This window comes from Zosterops lateralis (genome assembly GCF_965231275.1).
Source record: "Zosterops lateralis genome assembly, chromosome: 6".
Taxonomy (NCBI): domain Eukaryota; kingdom Metazoa; phylum Chordata; class Aves; order Passeriformes; family Zosteropidae; genus Zosterops; species Zosterops lateralis.
Window position 1 is genome coordinate 48606153 of NC_139761.1, and position 18046 is coordinate 48624198.

Here is an 18046-nt window from a genome sequence, read left to right on the forward strand (position 1 = left end):
GCCCCCCAGCTGAATTAGGAGCAAAGCTTGGTCCAGCAGGAACTTACACCAGCAGGGTCTAGATAAATATGTTTGTAGTGGTTCAGCACCATCGCCCAATGGGCTGGGTTTGGTTTCTTGCTTTTCTTCTGTCAGGAAAAGGTGTTTTTAATTTCCTTATGCTCTGTCTTTTGACTGATCCGAATTGGCCCAGTCATGCTCCTGCTGAAGTCTTGGTGGCTCAGCCCCTGCATCCTGTGCTTCAGCCTCACTTTTGAGCCATCACACCACTCCAGTAGCTCGCCCGACAGCAGCACAGTGTCACCACAGAAACGATACAAGCCACAGAAGTTTTGGCATTCCTGCCAACTGGCCACTTTTTTTTGTTTGTAGTCTGTCTAGAGTTGCGTGTTTTTATTCTTTACAGTAAGAGCAAAAATAAAATAATGTTAAGAAAATTTTCTCCAAACTAAGAAAATGAAAACCCATCAAATATTTTAAAGAAACCATAAAAATTTGCATTGTGTTTGCTTCTGAGTTCATATTAAGATTTTACTGCAGCTGCTTCAAAATTATGGTCCATTTCACATGTAACACAGCTCACATTCCTTGGTGTGTAATTCCTTGCCTTCATTTGTGTTTGTACAGCAGCTAGTGCTACAAAAACTAGGTAGTTTCTAGATGTGGTCCAGATTTAGGTTAGTGAACAGTGGCATTTTTATCCTAGTTGAGAACATGGTGATGGTTAAGAGCTGTATTTCTAGATCAGCTTTTGTTCTGGGCCATAGGACTGGTGGTACAAGCACTTCCTTTGCTATAAAACCCACTGCTTCCTTCATTTGTGTGAAAAGAAGGGAATTCAAGAAGGATGTGCCAACCTTATTGATTCCACCAAGGCTTTCTCTCTCTGCTGATTTTAAAGCCAGTAAAATTTAGAATGGGACAAATTAAACATCCCTTTGGAAGTTGTCTCATGAAACCCAGCTGACCTTATGAAGACTGAAGGCTGAACAAAATTACTTCATTTTCTATTCCAGCTTTTTCAAAAGCCACAGCAGACTGTGAGGTACTCTGTTCTGGCTGGATTATATTTACTCTAGCTAACAGTGAGGGACAAGACCAGACTGCAAAAGTTGGATGCGAGGTTCACACCTAAGAATTTGGACAAGGCTTTTAGAAGAACTAAAAACCATTTGCAAAACTGAAATTAGAGAGTTCAGATTTTTAAACTAAACCTCCCTCAGAGTTCAAGTGTAGCTGAGCCCATCCTGTTAACCAGCATGAAAAAATATTTTGCATTTTTTTCTATCTGATGTAAATTGAAAAGGCAGTCACACATTCTGTGGTTTAAGAGAAGTCCTGCAGATCCCTAAAAGCAATTTTAACATTGAAGTTGGATAATACCTACATAGCACTTGACATCTTCAAAGTGCTGTATGAGCATCGATCCTCACAATATCCATGTGAGGCAGGTAAGGGCTAATATCTCCATTTTAGAATGGGGTGAGGACCTGCTCCCCTGCTGGGATAACTTGGCATTGCACTGGCCCTCATACACCAGATGTGGACCTGGCCTCACAAAATTTAAGTTACTCACCCAAGGCCACAAAAGGAGCAAGCATGGATAAAAGGCAGGAGAATTACCCTGGAGGATTTCTGTCATGAGAAGTCAGCAACTTCCCATCTTCTTCCAAAAACACAGCTATGATGCCTTTGCTTAAAAGACCCCCCTGTCTGCGTTCAGAAACCAAACAAAGAGAAAGAGGCACCTGCCACTGAGTTCTACAGTTGCTGTTTGCTTTGATCTGCTCCTTCCAGAACAGCTCCCAAAAATACCACGATAGCAAGATGAAAATGCAGATGTTGGTGTCAAACTGCAGGACTGGAAAACTTTGAAGAGACACTAAAAACTGCCAAGTTCCTCCTGGGAATTTTATAAACTTGTGTAAAAAATATAAATTACCTCCACTGATGACAACACGAAACCTTCAGCAATCGACTCAAAAGCCATGTTAGAGTAATTCTTAAACCAATCGGTCTTACAGCTGCCTCAGTATGGAGGAGTAAGAAGCCAGGTATTCAGTACAGAGTAAAAGTAAAGCTCAAAGTTAAAATCCTCTGGCTTTGTTCTTCTTGACCTACATTTCTACATGAGTATCACCCTGTGACACAGCCCAGAAGCATTACTAGCACTTAAAAACAAGTTGCAATTAGCACTGCTTCTTTGACTGACCCTGGGAGTTCTGATCAAGGAAGATCTGCCTACAGAAAGAGGCTGAAGTAAACAAGCTGCATCTTTTGTATGTCCAGTTAAAGAGCCAAAGGACCTCCAAGAGGGTGATAACTACAGAAAGTAGCCAAACCCAGTGTGTAAGGTCAAGTGACCATAGACAGGGATGGCAGAAGGATGTTTGGATACAGCAGTGGGAAAAGAAAGCGTTTGTGCTTAGCAACAAAAGGAGCTGCTGCTGGGGCCAGGACCACTGCACCACCTGGAAGACTTCATTCCTTCTATAACATTCCTGGGCCAAAGACTGGGTGCTTCTCAAGGACTGTACTCCTGAAAATGAGAAAAATGGGTCAAACCTCAGTTTTACAGTGCAAAGAGGCAACAGGAGGGTTCACAAAGGCAGTCCCCAAGACAATAATATCATTTGTCACATATGAACACTACTCCTTTTTTGTTCTACTTCAAAGTGAAGATTGCCCTCGCTGGAGTTGAGGGAACAGTTTTAATCCCAAGAAAAGTTATTTAATATTCTGCCAGCAACTGCTTAGTGCTTCTCAGGATTTAGGCATCTCAAAATTGTGTCAGATCACAGTCCACAGCAGCTGGTCTCTTCCCAGCAGAAAAGAGACTCCAGGAAAACAGTCTCATTCAAGTAACATGGATTAGAAAGAGGAATGCAGAGCCAGAGAGAAATGTTGAAGATTAAGAGCCTTTGCCGGCACACCTCCAAGCCAACCAGGACTCTCCTTTGTATGCTGAGGGCTCTGCCTCGTTCCCAGGAAGGCTGAGGTGTTGCAGCACTGGGATGAGCCAGTGTGACTGGCCAGTGTGTCCCAGCCAGGTCACCACAGGTGACGTGTTCCAGGACAGCAAGGGAACAACAGCCCACTTGGGCTGCACAAGTTTCTGCTGTCCCACCTAGAGACCTCTGCCACCAGAGACTGCACCTCTGATGGCCATTGGAGAGGAGAGGCCTCCTAATAGGACTCCTAACACATCAAGACTCTTCTACAGGTACCCAGTGGCTGATGGTAGAGCAGGACAGCAAAGTGAGCCAAGAATAAAAAGCACACAGAAAAGCAACTCAGCTATTTTCAGGCAGTTCAAGACTACTCGTTTCTAGAGAGGAAAAAAAGAGAATCAAAACTCAAGACTTTTAAATAAAGCTGACTTTATCACACAAGCATTTCCCTCAATGCAAAAAGAAGCTCAGGATGTGGGGGAGCTCCTCTGAAGAACTGCCAGCTAAGGACTGAGTGTGCTGGACTGACCCATGCCAAGGAGCTGGGACTCAAAGAGTGCAGTGTGCTGTTTGCTCCCATGCTGGGAGGATGGTGGGGTTCACCCCAAATGCTTAGACTTCCTCTTAGCTGGGTCACTGTCGCAGGAGGAGATTTGTGAACAGCCAAGCTGAGTAACAGCAGGTGACATCTGCAGAGAGCTACCCTGCAGGGTTCAATCTGTGGCCAGGAGATAAGCAATGCTGATGAATGAAAATGGTTTATGGCTCTAAATTCCCTTAGCTGTTTACTCCAGGCAGGCCCCGATGTGCCGGTGAATGAATGCTGACAGTATTACGTAACAGCATTAAAGGGAAGGGATTACACGGGGCTGTGCTACCTACAGTGCTTTCCCTCTCCATAATGCAGCCGACCTTTCTGATCCCTGTCTGAAAAGCAGCAGATGCCCCCACGGGGTCAGGATGGTTAACCCAGATTTCTGTAATACTGGCTGCATTTGCACTGAAGGATAAGTCATGGGGAGGCAATGCCTATTCCCTGCCAGGCACACCAGGTGAGGCTGGAGAGGATTGGGAGACCCACTCAGCACTCTCTGAACACAAGGGAAAAGCCAGCAGGGTTCTGTGCGAGTCCACGTGAGTTTGAGAAGGAAGTGGCAGGCGTGTTGAACACAAAGGACAGTGCTTTTCAGGAAGCTCTGCTGAAAAGGGGCTTTCTAAAAAAAAAGAAGTGGTGCAAAGAGAATCGTTTTCTACCAGCTGGCTAAACAAGGCAATCTACATCCAAAATCAGGGCCTTGATCACAGGAAATGCTCACACAAAGATTCAAGATACTGCAGGCAGCAGTACTCAAAGTGCTACTGAAAGTGCTACTAAAACTTAATGGGTACATGGAATATTACTTGTTAGGACATTGGTGCCTGTCTGCCATACTAAGGATAATTAGGGCATACACAAAGTAAGACAATGAGTAAGTTCTGCTTTAAAAATCAAAGTTCCTTGTGTGCCCATTACATCTCACTGGTGGCTGCAGGCACTATGCCCGTGGCGAGGGAGAACACGCTGGCCTGGCTGCTGAGATGTCCCTGAAATCCCACCAAACTCCTGCTCTCTACAGTCCTGCCACCTGCAGCAATGCTGACTTGCATTTAGAGACCTGCCCTGGAGCAGTGATCACTGCAATCAAAGCACACAGCACTGCCAGCACACCTCTTGCTCTGTGCCCTCAGCCTGGGGTTCTGCTTTCATGCTGGTTCTGCTGGGTACTGTCCCACATGCTGCCATTGACTCCAGAGCTCAGCTCCTAGGTAGATATGCTGGTTTTACTCTCCCTCCAAGCTTCCTTTCAGCAGAGGAATAGCTCCAGTTTGCATACTGAGTTTGTAATGCACAGAAAGAGACAAACATCAGTTAAATTAATTTTTACCTATGACTTTAGCAGAGATCTGTGCCTGTCTCCCTACAGTCGAAAGCAAGACTTTTAGCACAGTGCCAAACCTCCTTTCCACCAGCCTCCTCTTCACAGACATTCAGCATCAATTTCAAGACTAGCAAGTAAAATGCAGTAGTACAGCACTTCCAAGGAGGAAAAGTTGAATGAATAACTACTGCAGGGACAGTCTAAGCTTTCTGATGTAGACTCCACACTGATGTAAGCTGTATTCAGAGAAAGCCAATGAAAAAAATTTAATTCTCAAAAGTAATGCTTCAAAGAAGCAAAATCAACATCACCAGTGTGCCTAGAGAAATGGAGATCTCTCTCAGGGGTGAATGCAGCTACAGCACCTGAGATATAACCCACGTGTTCAGACTATTGGCACTCCACCTAGCTCCTCTTCCTGAAGTCCTCTTCATCCCTGGTCTCCACGGCCGACAGCGCGATCAGCATTTGGGCGGCGTAGTAGGTGGCCATGATGATGAAGCGCGAGTAGGGCACGGGGAAGCAGAACTTGTTGAGGGCGATGGTGAGGTCCGACACCATGAAGAGCATGGCGCCCACGCAGGCCGACAGCTTGGTCCACGTCCACAGGTCATTGCAGAGCTGCACGCCTGCCACCGCCCGCCAGCCCATGAAGCCGATCAGGGCGATGTAGACGGCCACCAGGTAGGTGAACGGGCCCGAGAGGTAGGAGTACAGGAAGGCGTAGCAGGAACTGGAAACGACACCCATCAGCAAGCCGGCTTTGAGGTCCAAAGGCTTCATGCCAAAGGCTGAAGAGTACAGGATGTGTGTGATGGCGAACATCAGCAGACCTGGAGAGAGGCAGTGAGACTGAAAGTGTGACCTTTCACCACTGACTGGCAGTCAGTAGCAGAAGAAAACATTCCTTGCAGTGTTACCTACCAGTGCTAACCGTACTGACTTCTTGGGACAATTTTATTACAAAAATCTGTATATGTGAGATAGCACCAAGCCCCCAACATAAAAAAAGTCCCAGCACCATTACATCTGCAGACAAGTACAAAAGCCTTTCTGCTGAGAGGCCAGGTGGAACTAAGCTGCTGGAGATAGAACTGATCTTCTTTTTCAGGTAGTTCCTCTCCCCCTGCTTTGAGCAGAAGGTTGGGAGCAAGGCAGACCAAACATCACCTCCTCTAAATATGCACAGTGTTTTTCTCATAGGTCACATATGGAACAGGAAGGCTGGAACCACAGTAGTGTAGGAACAAAACGTGACAAAAGACATTAATCCCTCTGAACCCTGACACAAAGCCTGCCCGTATTTAGCCACAAACCCAAAGGCACTTGAGGACTAAATCTGGCTGCTTCTCCATCTCTGCCCATAGCTGGGAGAAACCTAAGCTGGAAAGAAGCAGCTGGCATATTTCAGGGACTGCACCAATGTGATCTGCCAACAATTTTATGGCTATTAGCAAGATTCAGATGAACCTGACCAGGAATCAATCAGAGAAAATAAAATGCCGGCTTGCCTTTGAAGTGCAACACCCCTGAGAAATGCCAGATGTGGGTGTTGGAGGGTGCTGCCCATATGTTATTCACTTGTCACTAATCCATTTGACAAAAATATGTCCCAATGTGTTGGTACAGCTGCTGCCTCCAAGCTGTCATGACAACTGTAGATAATGGGCCACAAACAGAGCCCAGCTTCTTAAGTCTTCTGGTTCCCAGACCCACACATGGTGCAGCTGCAGGCCCTCCAGCTTTATCCTGGCATGGTTATTAGAGGAGCTGGAAGTTTTCATGCAACTCTAAAGCATGAAATGGAGAAAAGGACCTGGGAAGCTGAGTCCTCCAGCAGGACACTTGTTCACATTTAACATGTGATGTGCTGGTGTAAAGGGCAGTCACAAAAACCTGCAGCTGGCAGACGTTGCTTCATCCTACTACTCTTGTGTTGAGGCAGCTCAAGGAAATGTAAATGTCTCCCTGCCTTTGGGAAGGACCAGATCAGACACCCACCAAGAGCTCAGCCATGGTGGGATGAGAAGGAAATCCACAGGAGGAAGGGGGCCGGTGGGATCTGTTTTGCAGGGTGAGGCTAGAGAAAATGGACAGTGTGTAGGGGAAAGAAGAGAAGAACAAAGGAGGACAATGAGAAGTTGGTGTTTCACAGTCCTATTGCAGCTGATGGACAGAGCACTGAAGAAACTGAGAAGGGATTTAGGACAAGAGCTTTTTATGGAGTTACAGTGCAGGAAAGGCTAGAGCCCAGGGAGGTGGTAAGGAGAAGAAGGATGTGTCGCTCTAGCAGTGAGGAATGTTTTTTCCTTCAATGGCATTATATGGAGCATTCTGCAACAGGGGACTGAAGAATGTGTTGTCCTTCATGCAGGCATCTGGGAGCGAGGAGGAGGAGGAGGTGGAGGAGGAGAGGACAGGATGTGGCAGGCAAAGAGCCTGGAAAGGCAGGAGGAGTTTCGTGACATGTGGTGAGGCTGGTCACAAACAAGGGAGTCAGCTCCCAGGTTTACTCATTCAACACCCACAAATCAAGCTGGGGAAACCTGTGATGGCTGCACAGGGTAGGGGCTGCATTTCTCTTGCATTTCTCAGCCTTTTGCTTGATCCTCTCAACCACATCAGCCCTTTTCTCCCACTTTCTTCCTCTGAGTTTTTGCTATAAGGCCTTTTTTCTAGTCCCCGTCTTCTTCACTAAATGCATAAATTGTTTCTAAGTGCCTGCTATCAAAGGAGGTGAATATTAACACTGTAAAGTATCTTCTACATGCAGTAAGACAGTAATCAGAAAATAATGTGGTATTAGTGGACTGAAACAAAAATGAAAAAAAGTCAAGTATGCCAGGAGTAGATTCCCAGGCTCTCGCTTCCCTATAAAGTAATGAACAAATGTCCTTTTATAAACTCATTGTCTCAAAAGCTTTTCAAATGAGCCCAGTTTCCAATCCTTTTCAGTCCAAAAACTGCAGAAATTGAACAGAATGTGCATTTTTATCCAGTATTTCCTCCTGAAATTTCAAATTCCCACAACTGATGATGACAAAAATACTGTCAGTTGTCAGTAACAGCAACCTGATGAGTTTTAAATAGGAGAAAATACATTTTTCAGGCAAAGTGAAGGATGAAGTGGAGCAGTGCACTTTATCTGGTCATATCTGAAGTGAAAATATTAACACTTCCCTTCAAAAGGTAGTAGCTCAGTGGACTGAGATTTTCAAAATGCTCCAGCAGAGCTTTTCTTCTCCTTAAGAAGAAAAAAATGTGCCTAAACCCACAAAGCAAAACTTCTCAGTTGTGAGACTAAGGTTGAAAACCTGACTCATTTGCAGATTAAAGCACATCAACCAGATGCTGAATTGCTGTGCCTGGTTAACCTTCCTCTAGCAGTAACTTGGAGAGGAAACTCAGAGATAGCAGTTACATGGGAATGGAGAAGCACACGCACACAAAACGGAGACATCCATACATGAAAATGATCACAGGGAAAATTGGGCCTTGAATGTTTTCCACACCATAGCTCAAGGAGCACCTCCAGGGGGCAAAACCAGTTGGGCTGAGGTGACTGACCAGGTACTCCTGTTGGGAGGAGGCCCATCAGTAGGAATGTCAGCACTCAATACAGAAGGGATGGCACCTCCAGAAAACTGGAGCTCCTCACCAACATGTCCAAGGTTCAGCCAGATATATCCAATCCTCAGGGCCTAATCCAAACCCCACCAAAATCAGTAAACATTTTTACATGAACTTTTAATAGGATGGGGATAAACCCTTGGGAAGCAGGATTAAAACCAGATTCAGAGCATTTAGCCTTTCATATTTGGCCCTGCACATACTTCGTTCTCATAAAGAAAGAGCTTGTGGGAATCCCAGAATAAAACTAAATACTAACTTCATGAGAGAGGAGAAAAACTAAGCCTTTGACTTTCAGAGCTGAAAACAGCACAAGTCAGGAAAGTTCCCTCATCTCATCACATTTTCCAGTGGGACAGTCACAGCAGCCAGTTAATGGTGGGCGTTATGTGAGATCCCTGTGCTGGTTAAATTAACTTCAGAAGCCCCACCAGTCAGTTCAGTGAAGGACTCAACTGCTGCTGATTTCTTGTGACAGTCCAAGGCCAGGGACAGAGTTGCTGCAGGCAGGTTCAACATTGCTTTAAATGATTAATCTGAATCATTATGTTCCAGTCTGCAAACTAGCAAAATAAACCAAGCTCATTTTGCTCTGAGAGATGTGGATCTTTCTGTAGAGAAGACAAACCACTGCAGTAAGGTTTGTCCTTGATTGACCATCATTAAAATGTTTTGCAAAACAGACATGTCTTGTACAACAGTCTGCATGATTCACACTGATGAACCTGCAAGTAGGACAAGATTGCTGCTGCTTTGGTTTCTATCATCTACTTAATGCCTCCCCCAGGCAATGGGCTTGTCTATCAAAACACAAATGTCCTCTCCACCTGTTCTCCACCAAGGACCTTTGCACAGTACGTTTCATCCCCAAACCTCACAGCAAAGGGCTGACAGATCTCCCTGCAGAGAGATAGGAGGTAAATACTTCCTGCAGCTACACGGGAACTGATGGGGGACAGGAGCATTTCCTTCTCTTCCCCGGGAATTCTGGCATGCCACCTTCTCAACTCCAGCCACCCCAGATGCTGTGATACATGCCAGGAAATCTAACCTGACCCAATTACCTCTCTAATCTCAAGAGAAAGATTCATCCATGATGTGATTCCTCAAACCCATGATGAATTTTAGTCAAGGCATGAGTGCTTCCCAGTGCTCAGGGCTTAAGCTGTGAATATTACGTGAATAAACAAAACATGTGGCCCAGCAACTCATTACTAAATAAAGAGGGTAACAGCTGAGCACTGTGGCATCCCTTTAGGACTGACGCTGTACTCACCATGAATGAAGTAGCCCTGCTCCTGCCAGATGAGAAAGGCGTCTCCCAATGCCGAGAATATGAGTCCCGCTAGGATGCGGCTGGCACTCCGGTGTGACACCAAGAAGTTAATCCCATGAGCCAGAAGGAAAACCCACAGGCAAAAGATGGGCAGACATTTGATGAGGGCACTGAACCAGGAGGGGCTGGAAGTTGGCAGCCAGAGGACAAAATAGACACAAGTGGCTTTAAAGAAGGGCACTAGTTTGGGGCCTTCACTCTTCACCTAAAGAAAACAAACATTATAAAATGAGAAATTAATAGGGTCATCAGAAGCATCAGTGGAAAAACTTCATAACAGAACTGGCTCCTTCCCTTTGACAGTTGCTCTTCCATATACTGTCAGCTGGCAGTGTTCCTACCCCAAGAAATGCTGGTTGAACTTGACCATGATCCTCTCCCTAGACCTTTGTGACCCTCTCTGCTGAAAACACTTCTCAGTGTTTTCTCAGTTGGCAGGATGAGCTTTGGGTGGTGGATTTGGAGGAAGTTTAGAGAGGAGGAAGTTGGAGGAAGTTTTAGAACCTCTTACTTGTTCCACTGAAAATATTTGGGCCGTTAGTCAAACTCCTCTGGTGCACCTTATCACCTATCTTGTGTTTAGGCTAACCCTTTTTATACAGCTTTCCAGGAGCTGTGAAAATACCGCATGCCCAGATATATCCCAGCAGCAAACAAGCCAGTAAAGGGAAAAATCTTCTCTCTCATTTTCACAAATCGTCCTGCTTAGCCAGTTGCAGATGACCCTGAGGATACAACCTCTCTCCTAAACCATTCTTTCCCCTGCCCTGTAGCTTCATGCCTGGAGTTTGCTGTTGGCATCACAAGTGTCAAAACCCAACACATCAACCTCCCAGGTGAGGATGTCACTTCCTCAGCTGACTAACGCCAACATCAACCTCATGTGGCTTTGTTCTATCATTACACTAATAATACAGTACCCATATTGCAGGAAATGTTTTGACTCAGGGCTCTACTGTGTAGACACAAAAATGCAGCACGAGCACTTGGCTACTCGTAACAAAACCACAGCAGGGGCAGGGCACAGAGCTACAAGCTCCACAAGCCGGGTCTGCTCTTGATAAACACTTAGCTGAGACCACTCTGCACAGTGATATGTGTTGTGTTCACCTGCCCTCCTGACACATTTCTACATTTCAGTGCAGGTGGGGAAAACTTCATGTGAGAAGCAAAACTATGATTTTATTTTCCCCTGGAGAAGAGCTGAGGGTCAAAACAAGGAGCAAAGGAAAAGAGTGTAACTACTTCCATGCCTGCCTGAGCTATGTCCTAGAGTCTTACAGGAAGGCCTGTTTCCTCTTGCATCTAAGGCAGTGCAACCCCCAGAGGTCCCCTGCAAGCAAGGGTTCACCCTCAGTCTTCCCATTTCTTTGGTCAAGCAAGATCTATTTGCTACATATCACAATGACTTCCCACTACTCATGGCCAAAGTACACAGAGGCCTCCAGCACTGGAGGAGATCATGGGGGAAAATTTAGAGACATCCAAACTGATTTCACACTGTGAAGTCCAGCTTGTCTTTTTCTTTTTTTCTCCAAATAACTTGATCTTTTTTCTGCTTCCTGCATCATGGGACATTGTCATGACCAGTGTCCACCTTCCTTTGATGCAGGGTGCCTTGGTGCAGATACTTAGAACAGGTGAAGTTTGCACAGGAAATATTCCATGCTTACAGTGCTCAGGTGATAAAGCCTAAAATCTCATAAAAATTCTGGAGCTTTTACAGCACAAGCAAATGGAGGCAGGTGGAGTTGGAAGACAGAGGCAGAGGCAGTGGAGGGCATCTTCACAAGCAGTATCTAAAAAGGGAATGCAATCTCTGAAGCAATGAGGCTATAAATAAAGGGCATCCCAAGAAGACATGCCTTGAAAATTTTTCTCACATCTGATGGAAATTTCCCCAGCATATCAGCAGTTTCTTGGCAGTAAGGTATTTCATTATACATTATTCATAGGCTATTGCCAACACAATTTTTAAACACTCCATTAAACAACCAGGCTACACAATTCCCTAACAAAAGGACATCAGCAAGCCGTTAACTTTCTTGTATTACACGGGGAGCCGTCAGGAGTCCTCTACTTAGGCTGTCTAAATTAATCACCATTTACCACTCCTTGTCTGCATTCCCTGGGAAAATTCTGGCAGCAAATAGCAAATGAACTTGAAATAAAAGTCATAAAACCCAATGTCTCCTCATAGTACTGGGGTTGCCTGGGAACTATCAAGTATTGTAGGGGAAAGAGTGCATAGAAGCATACAGGAGAGTATTTGGGTTAGTAAACATGGTAGGTTTTATTTAATACCTCATATTAACAGGAAAGCACCTGCTAGGAGCAGTTACAATTACCATCACAGCTTGCCCTCCCCTGTGTGCACACATGATGAGACAGGTTTTAATTACACTTGTCATTTCCCCAGGAACCTTGCCTTACTGAAGCTAAGATACAAACTTGTGCAGAACAATTATGTTTGCTTGGTAAGCTTAAAATTACCTTTTCTCTCTATCTGAATGTGAACTTTGCAAGCCCAGACAGCTCTATTTTAGAATAATGATTTGTATTATTTCCATCCTGATAATAATTGAGGAAATTTTCATGCATAAGAGTTACAGCACTCTCATGTAAGAATGATCTCATACTTCTATAAGGGCTACAGGCTTCTCATCATTGACACTTTATTTCTTAACACTTTTTCTCCAAGTATACTTCAGATGAGTTATTTCCAACCATGCCCTTGCCCATCACTGAATGCTGCAGCTCACTGGAGCCCCTTTTATGGCTGTGACCAAGATGAGGTGCCATGAATGGCACTGGAAATACTGGAAAAGTTTTCCAAGAAAAACTGGGGCAACCAGAGGATGAGCCTGGGGATTATCCTCTGTTTGGTCATATGGCTGAGGCTTGGAAAGAGGTGATGTGGCAATTTGCCACCTGAAGGACAAGTCAAGACTGGTATTGGAAAACCATGTACCAACATGACTGGAAGCTGTGGCTTGAGGAAAGTCAAACATATAATCCATGATGAGACTTACTGTACCACAGGGAAGGGGAACATTATTTCTTGTCTGAGTGGATAAATTGGATTAAACCACCCATGTCCTTTGTCCCTGTGTCTCAGAGACAGGATGTGAGATGGGGCTGCACCATGGGGTTGGAAAAAGAAGCACTTGATGTGATGCCTTAAGTTTTAGCTTTCATGTTTTTCAGATTCTGTGCTGCCTAGGGCTGTAGTTCTGACCCTCATAGTAAGTGCTAGTAACAGAATAGGTAGACAAAACAAATCCTTTTCCTGCTGAAGACCAAGGACAACTTTCAGGCCCAAAAACATAAACGAGGGTGGACTGAAGGGTGGAAGGATGGGACCTCACAACCTGAAGCTGTAATTGGGACAATTAACCCCAATATGCAAATGGACCAAACCTTATAAAAGTGTCAGACCTCGTGACCAGGGGTCCATTTTATGACCATTCTCAGCCCACCCTGGGTGTAGCCCTGGTCAGGCTCTTGTCCTGCCCAAGGTGTATCCTAAAGGCCTTTCAATAAATCCCTACTTTATTCTCTAGCTCTGTCCAGTCTCTGTTTCAGGTCAGCCTTCCCAAGGCATCAGATAGAGGTGACAAGATCCTTTTTGCTAATGTTTGTGATTGTCATGGCTTTAAGCTGGGTTTTGCCATTTTGTTACAAATTCTATTTCATTTTTCTTCCCAAATCTTTTCTCCTTCCACTGCTAATTTACTCTGTGCTGAAATGCAGTACAGAAAATATCTTGAATACAAAAACAAGGCAGTTATTTCCAAGATTTGAATTTCTAAACTGAGCATTACTTTTTCTCAACTTTTCTCATAGGGCTTTTTCTCAACTGCTACATTGAGAAACTAAGTTACTTAGAGTCTCTAAAAATTAGTTTAAACTGCTGTAAAAGCCACTGTCTCTGTATTTGTGGAAATACAGAAGAAATATTAAATTATCTGTATCCAACCAAATCCAATAAACTCTCCAAGACTCAGGCAGACTAGAAGGAAGTTGTGTTTTGGCTCTCACCAAAAGATTTTGTGCCAGATAATCTCCATAAGTCCCTTCCAATCTCAACCATTCTGTGGTTCTGTGATCTTCAAACAGAACATGGTACTGGCACATGCAGCTCTCTGGAGGCTCGAGGCTTGGAGATCCTCCTCCCAAGATGTTCACAGGATCCCTTCTTGTTTTGTCTGCACTCATTCCACTCCAGTTTGAAATACTGCTGTATGTGACCTGTTCTGGCTGCTGCAGGCACATAACTAACCCTCCAAAAAATTTTACACCTGGCTCCTCTACTCCAGAATAAGCCCCATCCACAGAGGAACATCTACACTCATAAGACAGTGCCCTGATTTTCTTTAACATTTTGAAGCTGATTGTCTGTACCAATATCACAAGTGGGAAAGCAAATCCAGCTGCCACAGGGAGGGAGACATCTTCCTCCTGAGGTACAGAAGAACATCAGAAGTTTGTTGCATTGAAATGCTAAAGTTGGACAGAGTTCACTGTTCCTAAGCCTTGCACTGGTCCCAGGAAACAATGTGGAATATCAACTAACGCTCTTCTCTCTGCAAAGCCCCCTAAATCAGCCTGCAATGAAAATTAGTATACAGACACCAGCTGAGTGCCAACCTGCTGTGGGGATATGGCTCACACCCACTGGGCTGCAAAGTGCTGCTTTCCAGAAAAAGTGCTATAAAAATAATACTCCAGCTATTCCACTGAGGAACACTTGAGCATAACTGTGTGCATTGGCCAAAAAAAGCTGGGCTGCTGACCTCCACCCAGCCCTCCCATCAGCCTTGTACCATTTTGTGTCTGAGCTGCTCCTCCTGGCTCTTGGCATCCAGCATTGTGGATCCTGCCTTGGTTCTGCCCTACTGTGACAATAGCTCTCACCCCTAGCTGTGTGCCAATAAATATTTATTTGGCTTTGTTGCCATGTTTGCTGCCAGTGCAAGCCCATGGCCCTTGTTTCTCACTGCCCACAATATGTGGCTCTCTGCAAGGCTCTCCACTCTGCTCTCCTGCAGGAACAAACATGCTCCTGGGGGACAACCAATTGCCTACTGTCATTTGTCAAGGAAGGTACTGGCTTGCACATGTCCCAAGTTGCTCCTGAAGAAAATTCTGAAAGTAAGTGCTTGTTATGGAGAGTGGTGAAGAGTTACTGAACCAGCCAGTCAACCTTCCTGAAATACTGTGTTGGTGCAACATATTTTTGCAATTAATAGGAAGGTTTATGTTTGTGTTGGAGATACCAAGGGCTGAGCATCCAAGGCAGATGGCTCCTGAACAGGCTCCACATGCTGCAGGAAATTCAGGGTGATAGATAAACCCTCCTCCCTTCAAATGGAGACAAGACTGTAGAGGCTGCATCTAAAACAGATCTGTAAAATAGCAAATAAACCACTCAGAAGATGGCACATGTTTTGGATGTGGGAGAATTCACATGCTGATAATCCTGTCTTCATCATGCTTATGCCCTGCAATGAGTTTTGTCAGGTCTTTATTGCAGCTTGTGGAACTCCTCAGCATAACTCGGGGCCTCTGTTTCTCCCACAAGGGTAATTCAGTGAAACTCAGCTCATGCTCAACTGTTCAGTCAGACCTGTTTGCAAGGGATCAAAAAATGGATTTGTCTGGCAGGAGTCTCTGTTGTCCAGCACAAGCCAAAAGTTACAGGACTCTGCCTGAACACTTCCAGCCTGCAAAAGGACCATCCTCCCAGCTCAGACACATGAATGTCCAAGGCAGCTCTTCCACCCCCAGGGTCTCTTAGTCTCCTGCAAAATGGGGCTGATTTGTTGGCTTCCATCATTCCTCCCTCTACCCCAGCAGTCTGGGTACTCTCTTCCCCACCTCAGTTAAGCTAAGTAAGGTCCAGCTGTACTTCCAAGCTTTGCTCCACAACAAACTAACACAGGGTTGAGAGCTAGAAATACTTGACTTCTTTTTCTTAAGACCAAGCTATGGCTATTTGCCAGAAAAATACAATTAAAAAATTGGCTCAGGCCCTCACAGTTCTTGGATGGTGAGCTCAGCTATATTGCTGCACAAATTCTTGGCACTAGAAAAGTCACCCTTTGGTGGAGGCACAGTGAAGCAGGCAGTGGGTGAGGATCAATCAAACTGGCATCTAACAAGGGCCTCTGTGCATGACTGGGCTGCTCCAGACACAGGAAAAGGAACCACAACAAAACTTATTTTCACCACCAAGTCAAAATGCTATCCAGTTTGCAGTCACATTAACACTCAACCAAATCTGCAGATTAACCCTGGAGAGGATGAAAACCTGCCAGCACCGAGGGTGCTCCCAGATGAGCGACTTCCCCGAGATGCAGAGAGAAGGGAGGAAATTTGCAGCAGAGGTTCCCTGCAGATGCCTGGCAGCAGGGCAATGCTTGCCTGTGCCAGCCTCTCCAGGTGGAAGGGCAGCCCGAGCCCCCGCAGCGAGGCAGCACGCCCGGGCACTGCGGGGCACGGCCCGGCCACAGCTGAGCAGCACCAGCTGAGCCTCAAAAACGGGCTGGTTTGTGCCAGGAGAGCTGGGGAGCAGCACTCCTTCAGAGGCTCCTCGTGCTGTGGCAGTGACAGGATTGCAGACACGGCTTTTGCTGTGTAAGGAGAACAGCAGCCCCATCTTGTCGTCAGGTGCTTAAGGAGGAAGAATGTAAAGCACGCTGGGTGCTGAGCAGTAACACTGACCACGCTCACAGGGCTGCTGATGAGGCCAAGCTGGCTCAGCAGCCACTGTCACCTGGGAGCTCTAGGACATCACAGCTCTCTGCTGCTACACCCATGAGATAAAAAAAAAAAATGTGCATCTGCAGACACCCTGTATGTAAAAAAGCCACAAATGGGAAACTGGAGTCTTGCCCTCAAAAGACTCCATGTAGGAGGCTCTAGAAGTGTGAGGGAACAGCCCCTTAGGAGCCTAAAGTAGATGGAGGAGGTTCAAGAGCCAAGGCAATCACCCCACCACATCAGGGCACTGCTTGTGCCAGATATTGCAAGCGGAGCCCACTCCTACTTCCTGCCTTTTAAACCGTGACATTGCCCAAAGCTATCTTGAGACACTGGACCACGGTGTTCCCTCCAGCAGTTAAGGAAGTTACAGTATCCATAGAAGTTATCTCCTGTACCCAATAGAAGATGAAACCCTATTAGCTTGGCTAATGAGCAATGCAGCAGTGTCTCTGGGACCCACTGCAAGCCAGGCGAAGTCAGGTACTGCCACACCTGCCAGTGCCTTACAAAGTCACTGGGACCCTTGCCCTTGGCTTTCTGGGACTGCAGGGAAGCCTTCAAGGTGGTGAAGCCTTTCCTTTAGCAGATGTTAACTCATAGAACATTACAGACAAATACATTTCACCCTGAAGACTCAGCCTGGAAGTACATGTTTTTGCTAGGGTTTGTTTTTGGGGGGTGGTTTTGCTTTTGTCCAGTACCAATCATCTGTCCTGTCTACCAGCCTGGCACAGGACCACAAGCAGGGCTGTTTTAAAAACCTCTTCTTAACCTACGGTAGTAATGACTGACTCCACATCTGTAGCAATGCTATAGCTGTCAGCAGTTTTGGAGAGTATGGTCAATAATGTGCCACTGCCAAGCACTAACAATATTAAACTAGCCAAGAATTCAAAAGTCTCTTCAGGCCTGCAGGGGCTGTCATAGACTACTGCTTTCAGGGCATTTCAATGGCTCTCAGAAATGAAAGCAAAAATATAGTATTTGCCTGAAAGCATCTTATCTCAGAGCAAAGATTGCTTTTCCCTCCTGGGATTCTGGATCTTCCTTTTTGTGTAGCAGAAAGCAAGCCTCTCCAAACATTTCCTTTACTATAACACTTACAAAAGAACCCCTTGCAGGTGCTTAAAAAGCTCAGCCACAATGGGTCTGTCTTTTCATTTTGTTCATCAGAGCTGCAGCACTTCCACAGCAAGGGCACACATCCTTCTTCTTGAGTGAGGTCAGGAGGGGCCATATCCCTACTGCTACCCTGGACATTAGGAGGAGGCTGTGAAGCCACAGGGAATTTCAGGAGCCAGGTAGCCAGCAGCCTGAAATGCACAGTTGGTACCTGTTCCAGTCAATTCCTCTCAGGATGGGAAGGGGCAAATTTTTGGCCTGTCATACTAGAATCCAGATAAAAAATTTCTGCTGCTTACAGAGAAGTCCCCACAGTTTAT

At 45.6% G+C, this 18046-nt stretch overlaps 1 protein-coding gene across 1 annotated transcript in view; it reads right to left on the reverse strand.

Annotated features, from left to right (window-relative positions):
• The window catches only part of TMEM86A (transmembrane protein 86A), a 26035-nt gene continuing 7989 nt past the window's right edge, over nucleotides 1-18046 (reverse strand). The window contains exons 2-3 of the mRNA XM_083864088.1: nucleotides 9777-10041; nucleotides 1-5703 (exon numbers count right to left, since the gene is read on the reverse strand). Coding sequence (XP_083720214.1) covers nucleotides 5276-5703; nucleotides 9777-10041 — 693 coding nt within the window. The 3' untranslated portion in view covers nucleotides 1-5275. The remainder of the gene's footprint in view (nucleotides 5704-9776; nucleotides 10042-18046) is intronic.